Raw genomic sequence first — 13,856 nt, 5'->3', positions numbered from 1 at the left:
GGATTCTCTCTCCCTCTCTCTCTCTCTCTCTCTCTCTCTCTCTCTCTCTCTCTCTCTCTCCCTAACTCACTCCCTCCCTCCCTCCCTCTCTCTCTCTCTCTCGAAACATATATCATGTTTGCAATAATTTACCTTCTTTTCTAAATAGGCACAGTTCCCTTACCGGAACCATCGCTCACTCAAACCCACATACACACACGCACACATACACACTCATGCACAAAACCATTTTTCTCCATTCCAATTCAGATCCTATAAATCAATTGCTCTGTGAAACATCTATGAAAAAAATTCAGGTGCTCAGAAATGAAAATGTGCCGCTCAAACTATACTTTTCTGTTCACACTGAAAAAAAATTAGAGGGAACATTGCTGCCTATAGTCAATATAGGCACAGAGTTAAATTTTTTAACATTTTCTAATGGTGGTGTGCCTCGTGATTTTTTTCATGAAAAAAGTGTGCCTTTGCACAAAAAAGGTTGAAAAACACTGCTCTAAATAACATTGGAGCCGAACCGGCACCGATCGCAGATGTGCCGCTAGAGCAGCCAGGACCTTTGTAAAGGTCTGCGGGGCCGAGGCCAGGCCAAAGGGAAGAGCCCTGTACTGGTAATGGCGGGACCCGTGAGAGAACCTTAAGAACCGGTGATGAGCGGGCAGGATGGGAATGTGAAGATAGGCCTCCGTGAGATCCACGGAGGCCAGGAAATCGCCTTTTCTGATACTCTGTAGGATAGACTTGAGCGATGACATTTTGAATCGCCTGTAAACCAGGAACCTGTTCAGGTGCTTGAGGTCTAGAATTGCTCTCCAGCCCCCCGTTCAGAGATTTGAGTAGTGGCCCAGGCCCCGTTCCCCTGCGGGAACCGCCTCCACCGCTTGAATTTCAAGGAGGAGGGCGATCGCCTGACCCATCAGGCGGCGGTGCTCCTGACTCCGGGATGGAGGGAATGACCGGAAGAGGTTTGGAGGAGTGGAGAGAAATTCTAACCTGAGCCCGTAACGAACCGTGGCTCGGACCCAGGCATCCGACGTGATGTCGTCCCACCAGTCCGCATAAAGAGCGAGGTGGCCGCCGATGGGATGACTCGGGTTCGAGTCACTTCCCTCTGCGGTAGGGACGGCCACCTCCTCCACGAAAGGGCCACCGAGCCTGGTCCTGGAATCGACTCCTGTCCTGAAAGGGCTGCCCCAAGAACTGCCTGTCAGAAGAGAAAGAAGAGAAGCCCTGGTTATAGCCATAGCTAGGAGCCCTATACCGTTGCCTACAGAAGGGACGCGACTTGTTCTCGGCCTTCTTAGCCATGGAGGGAAGGACCTTCTTCTTGTCCTTAGCCTCCACTAGGATGCGAGTAAGGGCCTCCCTGAAAAGATCGGGCCCTTTGAAGGGGGCAGCCGCCAAATCCCACTTCGCCTTTTTGTCCATTTGCCAGTGGCGCAACCACAGGAGCCTACGGGAGGTGACAGAGGTGGCCAGGCCCCTAGAAGCAAACTTGACCGTATCCAAGGTTGCGTCAGCTGAGAACTGACACGCTGCTAAGATCTTGACCAGATCCTGATGGATCCGGTCTTCCTGTATGGGGATGTGCTCCTGAAGCTTCTTGAGCCACATGACCATGGCACGATTAAAGTAGGAAGCCGAGGCCGCCGCCTTAATAGCCCATGCTGTGGCGTTGAAGTTCTTCCGCAAGGTAAGCTCTGCACGCTTATCCTCCGGCTTCATCTTATCCGCCGCATCCCCCGACACCACCGGGGAGGAGTACACCAAAGCAGCCACAGGGGTGTCAACCGTCGGGAGCTGAATGGCCTGAGCAAAGGTCTGCTCCACATTATAATGCCGACAGCCTGGAGAAGAGAAATTGGAAGGCCTAGCCCACTGGTCAGTCAGCACCTCTAAAAACAAGGGAGGGGCAGGAATCTCCTCCTTGTTGGTGGCCGTGGCAGAGAACATGACCATGTCAGGATCCCTAGGGGGGGGCACTGAAGGATCCCCAGTTCCAATTTTGGTGGTGTGCCTCGCCTTATCCAAGAGAATTTTAAACATGGCGGGCATAAAGAGGACCTTGGAAGAAGGCTCCTCCGAAACGGTGGTATTCTCATCATCTGAGAATCCCATCTCCTGGGGTAACTCCTCCCCCAGGAAAGAAGCCTCAATGACCATGGAAGGAGAGGAAGCCCGAAACTGAGCCCTGCTCAGCCCCCCATGTCTAGAATAAAGGGAGCCTCGCTGGGCAATGCCCCGAGTGATGGCTGCAGAAATAAGACGTTTAATCCCTTCAGGAAGATTATCCAGATCCTCCACATCCCCATAAGTAGAAGCAGGGCCCTGAGGAGCTAACCTTTGGGGGGAACAGGGGCCTCTTGACGTACCCTCCAGAGGATCATCTGTGGGGGATGGAGAGCGCCCCCTCCTGGAGTAGGCCCGAGACCTACCAGGGGAGCTATATGAAGAAGCCGGGCTAAAACCCCTAAGGGGGGACCTGTCTGAAATAGGCCCAAGAGGGGACCTGGATCTGTCCCTAGATAAAGGCTTGGGCCTGTCTTTCTGCCCTGGCAAAGGTCTTTTCCAGTGCCCTGTGGCACCTTGCCTCATCCCTAGTGGATGACCTAGAAGGGCGTCTTGAAGAAAGGGATCTCTGAGGGGGAGCCCCCCCACCTCCTGATCCAAGGCCTCATCACTCCCAGTTGGGCCTGCCACTTGCCCCTGGGGAATCTCCGCTCCCTCGTCCATGCCACACTCACGTGTCCAACGAAAGGAGCAGGAAACCGGCCTCTAAAGTCCCACCTGAGACCGGGGCCTTAAGCCTGTGGGGAGACCTAGGCTCAAGGCCTCGCGCTAGGCTGCACTAGGCCCGAAGAGAAGGCAAGGCCTCGCGCACGTGGCAGACCCAAAAATGGCCGCCAGAACTCCGTGCGTGGGAGAAAGAGGCTGCAATCGATCACCAGTAGCCCAGCCAGGCGTTTCCAGCCGGCGCCTCTTTAAATGCGAGCGGGGAGAGCCGCACGGCACCCACGCATGCTCCCCTCACCCCCGCTCTGTCCCCACGGCAATCAAACGCAAGAGCCAGCAGCACGGCCGCCGCCCGGAGCGATCAGCTATAAGGCGGGCTGCTCGCGCGCTCCTCGAGGCTCCGAAGCCGCTTCTAATGCGTCTGCTGCAAAACGGCTGCTTCTAAGCAGCCTAAAAGGAGCTGGCACCCCCGTACACCCGGGGGTTGGGCTGAGGCTCCTGGCCTGCGGGGGGGAGACTATCGCCCCACCGGGCCCTCCCCCAGCCGCCCGAGGCAGAGATCTGTCCCTTGGGGCCGCAGCAGTAGAATTTAGAATTTAAAAGGATTTAAAGTACCCAATTAGCCAAATAGAATCAGATTGCAAGAAAAACTTACCCTAAAAGAAATCCAACTGACTAAACTACTCTAACAGACTTGGACCAGACTGAGAGAGAATCTGGGCTAACAGTGGACAGGCACCAGTATTTATACATTTCCTCTCAGTCTTGGACCAATCAGGCTGTGATAAAACCCACGTGTGACCATTCCCTCCTCCCACTCTGGAAAAAATGAAAGCTGTGAATATTTAGAGACAGTAAAGTCAGAGTAAGATGTAGAGAAGGTGCACATACAACTGAGTCATTCCTTGAGCTGGAGAAATTGGCGGATTTAGCCATACAAAACTTCCCAAGTTAATTTAAAAAAGGATTGTGGGGCATTTTTTACAATATTCAATGTACAATAAATATAGGTAGTTATAATTTAGCAGTCATAATTGGGACTGGAAGCTTGGTCACTAAAAACAGTCACTAAGTGAAACAGTGATTGTACTTACAATCTTACTTCAGCTTTCTTTTGCTTAATAAATCTACAATGATTATAAATGCAAGGATTGGTCTCAAAGTTATTTTTTATCATTGCCATAATTCAGACTTATATAAAAAGTGACTTCAGTTAGACAGTTCTCTTAAGTTTGTGTGAAAAATTGTGATGGAGCAGGGATTCCACCTGAAGTGCTTATAAACAGAAGAACACTGATATTGACATCCCCTAAACTCTGCTGAAGATGTTATCTAGCCTGGTAATAAAACTTTCGGAAAGCAACCCATAAGTTCAGAGAATCAACTTTCATCCCCAAATCATAAACCTCTCCACCTTCTTGCATATGTTTATACCATCCTTACATGTGTTTTACTTCCTTACTGTTTCATGGGGAACTGAGGTGAAATCAGTTTCCCAGGATTTGGAACTGGATGGTCATCGGATCTAGAAAAACGTCAATTCTCTCACTTTCTTGCAACTAATATTGAGGTTTTGCCAAGAACTGAGGAATGATCAGGAAATCAACCATCTCCTGCTCATTTCCCTTCTTGGTTGAACTGTTCAACCCCCCCCCCCCCCCCCCATATGCTACACAAACATATACAAACATCAGATTCCCTCATTCTCCGAATCAATGGTAATGACAATCATTTCTTGATGCAAACAGTTGGGCAGATTTGGATTATAGAAACAACAGAGAAAATGAAACAAAAAAAATTGAGTGATATTCAGCCACTTCAATCACTGATGTGTCAAGTTATGGGGAAATCATCAGCATGTACATTATTCATTGTTTGGCGGATGATAAAAAAAGGAAATGAAAAAGGGAAGAAGCAAAGTAAACTGAAATTATATTTCCTGTGTATCATGTTGTGCATACCTCCAGACTTTGGAAGAAAGCATTAAAATTTATAATAAATTAATTTGCTCTTAGACACAGTCCTGCCAACCTAGCAGTTCAAAAGCATATAAATGCAAATGGATAAATAGGTGTCATTTTGGTGGGAAAGTAACAATGCTCCACATTTCACTGCACACTCTGTACTGCATCAGGATGTCATGCTGGCGCATGACTGTGCAAATGTCTTTGGACAACTCTGGCTTAATGGTCTAGTACAGTGATGGCTAACCTTTTTTGGATTGCATACCAAAGCGGGGGGGGAGTGCAGGGGGGTCATGCACAGGCGTGCCCACACCCATAATGCTATGCGTGTGACCCCAGAGTGCATGTGCGTGTGACTCCTCTGCGTGCACAACCAGCACTCCCCCCCCATGTCCTTTTGGCATAGTTTTTTCGCCCTTCCCAGGCTCCAGAGGCTTTCTAGGAGCCTGGGGGGGGGGGATGAAAACAACCTCCCCATCCCCCCCAGAGGCCCTCTGGAGGCTTCAGGAGCTTCCATGAAACCTCCAGAGCATGAAAAACTGGCCCTACTGGCAAACTGGAAGTTTGGGAATGGACTTCTAGTTTGCTTGTAGGGCCATTTTTCGCCCACCGGAGCGGAGCATTCAGGGAGGGCTGGAGGCTCTGGAGGGCGAAAAATGGCCCTATGGCCAAACTGGAAATGACTCTGAAAGGCGAAAAACAGCCTTAAAAGAAGGCTGAAGTCAGCTGGCCAGCACATGCATGCGCGCTGGACCCGGCAGGGCAATGCCTTCCGTGCCCTAACAAATGGCTCTGTGTGACACCTGTGGCACGCATGCCATAAATTTGCCATCACGGGCCTAGTACCACCCCCTAGAGTCAGCTATGATTAGTGGAGTAAAACTCACAGGGACTGTTTTACCTACCTGTACCTTAAAGATGCAAACTGACACAAACTCTGAATTATTACCTAAACATTTCTGAGGTTTACCATACATTCTTCAAGCTTGTGCAAAAAAAAGTGTGAAAAAGTATTTTTTTTTGTCTGTTCTAAATGTCTTTCTAATCAGCTTCATTGGTAATCTCTATTCAAGGCAAGAGAAAACTTCTGTCTGTCCACTCTCCAACAAGTACGATTTTTAGACATAGATTATGTCACTCTTTTTTAGAGCTAAATAATCTCAATGTTTGTTCTGAATACTCTTTTCAGCTCTATTACATTTTTTTCCAAACCCAGCAATGAGAACTATACCAAGTATTCCAAAGATGGACATGCATTAGGGTTACATGAAGATGTTAAAGCACTAAAAATTTCACTATCTGTTTCCTCATATAGTAAGCCTAACCATAAACAGTGTGAAATTTGAATGACTCTTGTGCCTGTGTAGAATCCAGAACTGCAGCAGATGCAATTTACTGAGTTATGTTTAGGGTATTTAAAGAGTGATTCACAGTTCCAAAATAACTCCAAGTTATACACCATTTTGTCATTTTTTTCCCCTTGAAAATACTTGTTTTCCAGACAGAAGCATTTTACAACAAGTAGAAGCAAATGAAAACAAAGGTGGGGTGAGATCAAATCTAAAATTTGACAGCAGCAAGGTTGGTAAATTTATATTTAGAGTTCACACTATTGCCTGGTCAGAAATAATAGTAATAACTGGCTTCACAGAACATAAAATGCATTTTTTTCTTTTTTCTCTTCCATTCTCATCAATCTTTATATGAGGTAGTAATCGTGATCACTGACTCTCTTTTAGGATTATATTTTGAAGATTATTTTTGAACGGAACAGAAACAGGAACGAGAACGGAACAGAAACTCGGACATCCTTTTTCCGGAACAACGGTTATTTGGAGGATGAGAAGGCAGCAGAGACCGGCTAGCTAGCCGTCGAGTAAGTGGCTGCCCAAGCGAAGAGACGCAGCTCCCTCATCCCCTCCAATCCTTCCAGTTACTTACCCAGCACTCCGGAAAACAGTGAGAAGAGCACTAGGATTCTCGGACCCAGGTGGGAAAAGAAGTTCCCAAACATCGCGGGGGAACTTCTACTCATTGTATTCTTCCTTTCAACGAATGAATCTCCAAGGCGCCAGAAATAAGGATGCGGAACTGCATGGGGGCGGGCGATAAAGACTGATTTCGGGAATCCCTCGGTGGATAGTAGGCTTAAGTAAGGGCTTCCCTGCGACCAGTTGCCGGGGAAATGGGGCGGTGGGAAAGTCAAACTATTGCGAAAGTTCGAAATACGTTGCTCTGCGTTTCTTTATAATTCACTCCAATTCTTGCTCTCATCCCTTCCAAAAGTCTGACCATGCTGTGTTTGTGGTTCATTGCTAGGCGTAGGCTGTGTCAAAAACACATTCTGTCTTTCCCGTTTTCAGCAATCCGGAAATGACTGTCTTACCACACCTAATTGGCCGAGCCAGGCTCCAAAGCGTCCGTCTATGATACGCACCTTTGCGGGCTTCACTTTCCATTCTTTTAAAAGACTCAAATCTGCAGGTTTTACCACAAAAGTGTGCTTTTTCCAAAATATATGACTGTTTTACTTCCTTTCCACAAGAGGAGTAATTCCAGGTTATATCATTACTTAGATACAATGTCTCAATAGTATAATCCGGGTTTTTAAAAAATACTATTATCAATTTTATATGAATTTTATATGAATTTAGAATAATAGTGTCTATTTGTTTATGGAGATTCTCAGTGATGGCTGCCACAAAGGTGCTTTTTCCAGAGGCAGCTGGACTTTCTGGTTTTTCTTTGAAGATGTTTCACTTCCCATCCAAGAGAACTGAAGAAGTTTCTTGGATGAGAAGCAAAATGTCTTCAAAGAAAAACCACCGTCGGGTTGCCTCTTGAAAAAGCACCTTTGGGAGAGTAGTGGCTATTGATTTTACAGTTGTCTAGTATCTCACATCTCCATGTCATTGTGTTCTACAAGTGTATGTGATAAGAAATTAAGAAACATGAAAGATACTTATTCCGAATGTGAAGTATGTTTGCAAATTTTATGATTTAAAAATATAATTATTTCATCGGAAAATATTAGTTTACATACATTGGATACACTCCAGCCAATACTAAGGGGAAGGCATTAGACTTTGTATATTAGTTGTAAAAAATTTGAAGGTTCTTTCACTATGGTCGGGTCTAATCCAGCCAGTGCCTTGTTTTCGTTTTATATTGCTACAAATGTTAATACGAGTTTTGGAAGAAATATTATAGTTAAGGAACATGATGTGATATTAAACTAATAATAAACTATGGAATTTGTCATCTCATGAAGAACTTTGGAATAGAGCATAGTTGGTATAAATGTAAAAAATATATTTTCTTGATTTTAAGGAATGAGTCCAGGGCATGAGTTTATTATTTAGTTCTAAATAGTCTGTTTGTTTTTTAAATGAAAAGATGATGAGTATGTTTTGATAGGGTTTAGATCTTATAAACTTCAGGATTGAATTAATTTTTCTGTTGTCTATAGTTATATGGATCTCTTGCCATTCCCACCCCCACAAACTAATTAGGGTTTTCTGGGCACAGGGGAGCATCTCAGTTATTTTAATCACTATTGTGTGTATTTAGTTTTTTTCTTTTTTACTATTTAACCATTATATTTTTGTTGCTGCTTTTTATTTCACCACTTTTAAAAATGCAAATGCCATGTTTGAATTGTCTGAAAACTATTTATATTTGAGCAGAGCCATAGTTGGCCCTAAGCTGATAAAAAGTACTGTCCTTCATGCCACAGAAAGCATCTAACATCTAATGTAGTAGACTGATCCAGAAACAGTAAAACCTACAAATGTGATCCTTTTAGAGATATGCTACTTTTAGAACAAATTGAACACCATCAGATCAATAAACCACATACTAACAGTATTTCTGTCTTGACTGGATTGAACTTCACTTTTTGGTTGTTATCTTGTCCAGTACTAAAGCCAGAAATTTATTTAGTAATTCCTGTACCACACTAGATATGAATAAAAGGAGAAATAGAGCTGGGTTTTACCAATATTCTGAAGACACTGATGATACTTTTTTCTAAATCACTAAATTATTTACTCAGTGATTTCATAAAGGTATTGAACAACATGGAAGATAAAATACATTGGTCTCACAACGGCTTCATTTAATGAGATTGGAACCGATTTCTCTAAGGGAAGAAATGTATAGCTTCAGTGACCAAACTAAATGTAATAAGCCATGAGGAACAAAAGACAGCATAAAGTAAGGTTAACCAAATTTTTTCAAATACTTTATTGACATCAGTAAGGTGATTCCAAGAAAGAGAGATGGCCCTGGATACTTTTACAAATTAAAGTATCAGAATTGCAGAGTCTAAGATCAAATTTAATTTGATCAAATAGTTTGCTTTCAAAGTATTAAACCAACATGTTTCAGTAAGCTGCTGAAGTTTTGATTTCTCACTGAGCTGGATTCCCCAAATCCCCGAACCACTACTGAGAAAATTCCAGTAGTGATACTGCAAGTATGCATTAGTAAAGGAAACAAAGATTTTCACCTTTATCACTACCACAAAGTTGGTTCAATAATGAGTTCTTACTAGAGTTGGTTCAGAGCTGAGTTTTCTTTTACCTTCATTCCAGTCATTTCTATCTTGTTCTTTTGCAAGTACTGAGTTACATAGCAAGCAACTGAATGGGGTTGACATTGGAGATAACACACTCAAAAATTATTGGCCTGTTCTTATCTTTATCTGAACAGACACAATTTTAAAAAAAAGTTTGCAGTATAAAACCTGCAAGAACTTTCTACAATATATTTCCATGCTGCCCTGGTCTAATAGATTCTCCATTCCTGAGGGGTTGTCACTGGTCAATCTCAATGTGAAGTTATCTCATCATAGTTGGTTTGGAATCCTCCTCTTTCAGACCACCGTCTTTTTTCCCAATAGAAAATAAAAACAGATCCACAGAACCATGCATATTGAGCCAATAACAAGTTTGAGAACCACAATTTTCTGAATAAAATATGAGCATCCGCATCTAAGCCAGTTCCAGCATGAATGTTGACATTTCCCAGGACTTATGATACTGTTGAATATAGAATTCTTCTGAACCACTTACAGTATGAAGGTTAGGAACTGATGGCATCATTTTATGGTGATTTCCCCCCCCTCAGTTGTCATAGGGTGTGGGAGAGAGAGTTTGGGGCTTTAGCTTTTACATTATGAGATGACTCAAAGCTCAGGCATCTGTCATTCTATCTGGCAGCTATACGAAACCTCACCTTAATCACTTGGCCTGCCAAAGTCATAAACACTTTGCTACTCCAGAGCTCCTTTGGGATCTGAGTGCCCTTGAGCTTCTGGCGTAAGAAATGTTATAGAAATGATAAGTTTTACTGTAATGTTATTTACTATTTCTGTTATTGCCTACCATTGTACACTTATGTTATTTTGCAATGGTTGTGGGCTATTGCTCTTGTACAGTATAGACTAGTTGTGACTAAAGAAGTTCATAAAATAAATAAATGAAAACCCAGCCATTTGTGAACAATTCTGTCCAGTAGCAAGAAAACTCTTTATTATCTAATGGGAGTTCAAATCTTGATGGGATATTGATACACTCAAAAGAGTGGAAACAAGATGATTGTTTTTCTCCAAAGTTTCGTGAGATATTTCCTGAACTTAGAATGTTTGAAACAGCTATGTTGATTTCAAAATATATTTTCTTTAGAATGTTTGCATATCTCATGGATTCCAGGCTTTCTAATATGAATAGTGCTGCTATAAGGTATGTGAATTGGCCACAGATTAGCTTTTTGCTGCCAAAGTTACAATCTAGTTGGTGTGAGAAAAGACATAAAAATGAAGAAATATCAAAAGAGTTCAGAAATATGAAACGTGCTATGTTTGTCAGGTCAAAGGGGACTCTAGTGTGCCATGTTCTTAAAATCCTGCAAAGTATGTGAGTTTGTGAAATACCCAGGTGTGTTAGTTTCCAAAGATATTTTAGTTTATTTCTTATTCAGAAAGTAGTTGAATTCAAATTCTATATGGATGTCAAATCAGGGGTGGGTTGCTATGGGTTCACCCGGGTTTGGGAGAACCCATAGCAAACGTAATGGCTGGTTCGGAGAACCTCCAAATCCTACCCCTGGCTGGCCCTGCCCTCCCTGCCCCTCCCAGGAGTCTCCACGTGGCCCGTTTTGGATGCAAGATAAATGCAGGGCCTGCATAGAGGCTTTGGGAGGGAGGGGACGGGCCTCCTGGAAGTTCTGGTGGTTCCCATGGTTCAGGAGACCGACTGGGCGATGCCCACCATGGCCACACCCACCCAGCAACTGGGCAGAGAACCCATTGCTGAAATTTTTGAAGCCCATTCCTGTGTCAAATATAATAATGTGAATGTATTAGCAAAAGAGACAGAAAACTCAAAAACACAACAATAAATGTGTTTATTCAATAATCTCAACAGCAGACAGTTTTCAGAGTGCTGCTATATGCCTAGTCAGGTATAAAAGCCATCAACAGAACCACCTTAATAAGCTTATCCTTTGGCAGTGTCATGTAGCATAGCAGAGTTGGCTTCTGTAACAGCTAATAACAGAAACTGATTACTGTATGTTTGTGGCAATCCCTCCTTCCTACAGCATTTCCCTTCCTTTTGATTTTAATTTTCCCTCCAGCAGTCAGAATTCAATTTCAGATGTCAACAGCTCAGTCCTCATGAGTATGCGGTTCTTGCAATACTTTTAATTTTGGGGTTAGAAGTTAAGAATGCTAAACCCTGATCAAAGAAGCCATCCCTTGGAGAATTCAACTATACCTTTGTGTTCTGACCCCCTCCTCAGTCCAGTAACAAATGCCGAGACAAGCTTAACTGGAATGTACTTTAATTAGCAAAACACCAAAACCTCAGTGGCTGAAAGCCAAGCATAACAAACAGATAAGGACCTTGGCAGCAACTCAGACAAACTTAGGCAGCAATAAACACAGATAAGGCTTGGCAGCAATCCAGCCTGCCAAGCTCACAATACTGTCCCCCGACATTCAATCCTGCATTGACTTCTACAAAGAGGGCCGTATGCACAAGTAGCTTTTATAGTCTGGAGAGAAGCCTAATGACCACCAGCTGAGTACAATCACCTCCTGTAATTGCGTAATTGTTCCTGACGCCTAGTAGCTCTTCGATGGCGTGCATGCAGGAACAACTCACTGCTGGCTTCTGGATCACTCTCCCTTGTCTCCTCCCCACTGGTCCAAGGCTCAGGCGCCACCTGGTGGCCAACCAGTCTCTCTGTGCCCTGCTCAGAGTTGGAACCCTGTCCAGGGTCCTCCACATCCTACAGAGCTGACTCATAGGGCCCCTCGCTGTTGGAGTCTGGTGGCAGCTCCAACGGCTCCTGCTGGGCCACCACACCTTTGCATACAAGAGAGATCAAATTTTGCCAACAGGATAATCAGGTGTTTCGTTGTGGCAACAAATCAGGAGTCAACAAATTGCAGATGGAGAATGCCTTAACTTCTAATGCATGTATAGCATTTGAAACTGTAAGTACGTTATAGGTATAAATGTGATGTGTTTATGTTCTTTTGGCAAGAGAAAAGAAGACTGAAATGTGAATATTTTTGTCTATTTAACCTCGTCTTTTAATAAAACATTAAAACATCAGTTTAGAAGTTGTGGTTCTGACAACTGGTTCCCATAATCTTATTCCCATGAGGCTAATCTGGTAAGAGGACAGGCAAAGACTAATTGCACTGTTCTTTGTGACTTGTATTTTGCTAGTAAGAAAATAGGAGCAGCTCTAAATAAAGAAGGGAAGGAAATATAGATAGCAGGGTGGGGGAGGAAGCAGCAATGTTTCATGCTGTGACTCAGCTCACAATAAGCAAAAAAAATACTTCAAACAAAAATTCTTTGAATGTTTCATCTACCCCGTGATTAGGGAGAACTGTGAAATAAGATAAGTGATATCTGATAGCATTGCTGCAAGCTTACAAGACTCAATTCTTTGAGCCAAGATTAAGTTTGCCTGTGAAAAGGTTTGATATGAATGTGGTTTTTTTAACTTGTTTTCCTGTCAGCAGTAACTTGTTTAAATACCTGTGTTCTGGATCACAGCATTAAAAGAATAAGACTCAAACCCACAACAAATTATCCTGAGAATGTTTATTTCAAAGAGATTTAAGAAGTCTATGTATAAGCTGCATCCTGTGTAAGAGAAGAAGGGCAAGGCACTGGCTGTTTGCAGTTTTGGGGGGCCTTCACTTTGGTAAGCTGGAGGGAGCAGAAGCTGACAATGTGAAGATTGTAATCACTTTTCTTCGCTGTTCTACTCATTGTTATGTCACTCTTTAATTTTTAATCTTTTATGTTGTTAAAGAGGATGAGGGGAGAATTGAATACGAGAAGTACTGCTCCCAGTACCACTGAGAGTTGTTTTTTGTCTAATTAATAATGCATACATTGTATAAAATATTTTGATACCAGTTTGTCAACAAATAATCATATGAAAAAGTTAAAATATAAGTTTTTTCCGTGGCTACAAGGACCATATTTTCCACTAATTATGAATGAAGGGAAGTGGAACATGCAGAGCACAGCTTGAATAGTGTGCAGAAATTGGAAAATCCAGATTCATCCTTAAGCTGTTCATGAATTGCCCTGGAGCCAACCATCTTGTGCCCCCATCCCATGCACTTGTGGTTATATGTGTAAGTACTGGAAATTCCAATTAGAATAACAGAGTTGGAAGGGAGGTTGGAGGTGTTGTAGTCCAATCCCATTCTCAAGCAGGAGACCCTCCACTATATTAGGCAAATGGTTATCCAATATCTTTTTAAAAACCTCCAGTGATGGAGCACCCACAGTTTCAGAGGGCAAGCCGTTCCACTGATTCATTATTATGTCAGAAAAATTATCCTTAGTTCTAGGTTGGTTTTCTCTGCATTCTTTCTAGAGGCACAATCTTTCCAGTCTTAATCTGAGGAGATGGGCATTGTGTCATTGAAAAGAAGAAGTATATCAGAAGTAGAAAAGAAGAAAGAATTGGAATCATTCTGTAGAAATGTCAGGGCTGATTGGTTCAATTTGGGTAGCTGAGAAATAAGGATAGCTAGTTTGTCCATGTGGGGTCCCCAGGGAAATGTTTGAAGGAATAATTTAAAATGTTCCAGATTCAGAGTTGATACTAGATACTCTTTAC

At 43.1% G+C, this 13,856-nt stretch overlaps 1 protein-coding gene across 1 annotated transcript in view; it reads right to left on the bottom strand.

Moving 5' to 3' along the window:
- LOC116509421 (complement decay-accelerating factor transmembrane isoform-like) overlaps positions 1 to 7,389 on the bottom strand; it is a 48,954-nt gene extending 41,565 nt beyond the window's left edge. The window contains exon 1 of the mRNA XM_032218579.1: positions 6,636 to 7,389. Coding sequence (XP_032074470.1) covers positions 6,636 to 6,729 — 94 coding nt within the window. The 5' untranslated portion in view covers positions 6,730 to 7,389. The remainder of the gene's footprint in view (positions 1 to 6,635) is intronic.
- Between the last annotated feature and the right edge of the window lie 6,467 nt (positions 7,390 to 13,856).

This window comes from Thamnophis elegans, chromosome 5, assembly GCF_009769535.1.
Source record: "Thamnophis elegans isolate rThaEle1 chromosome 5, rThaEle1.pri, whole genome shotgun sequence".
NCBI classification, from domain to species: Eukaryota; Metazoa; Chordata; class Lepidosauria; order Squamata; family Colubridae; genus Thamnophis; species Thamnophis elegans.
The sequence above is the reverse complement of the archived record's forward strand: the minus strand, read 5'-3'. Positions and strand labels throughout refer to the sequence as shown.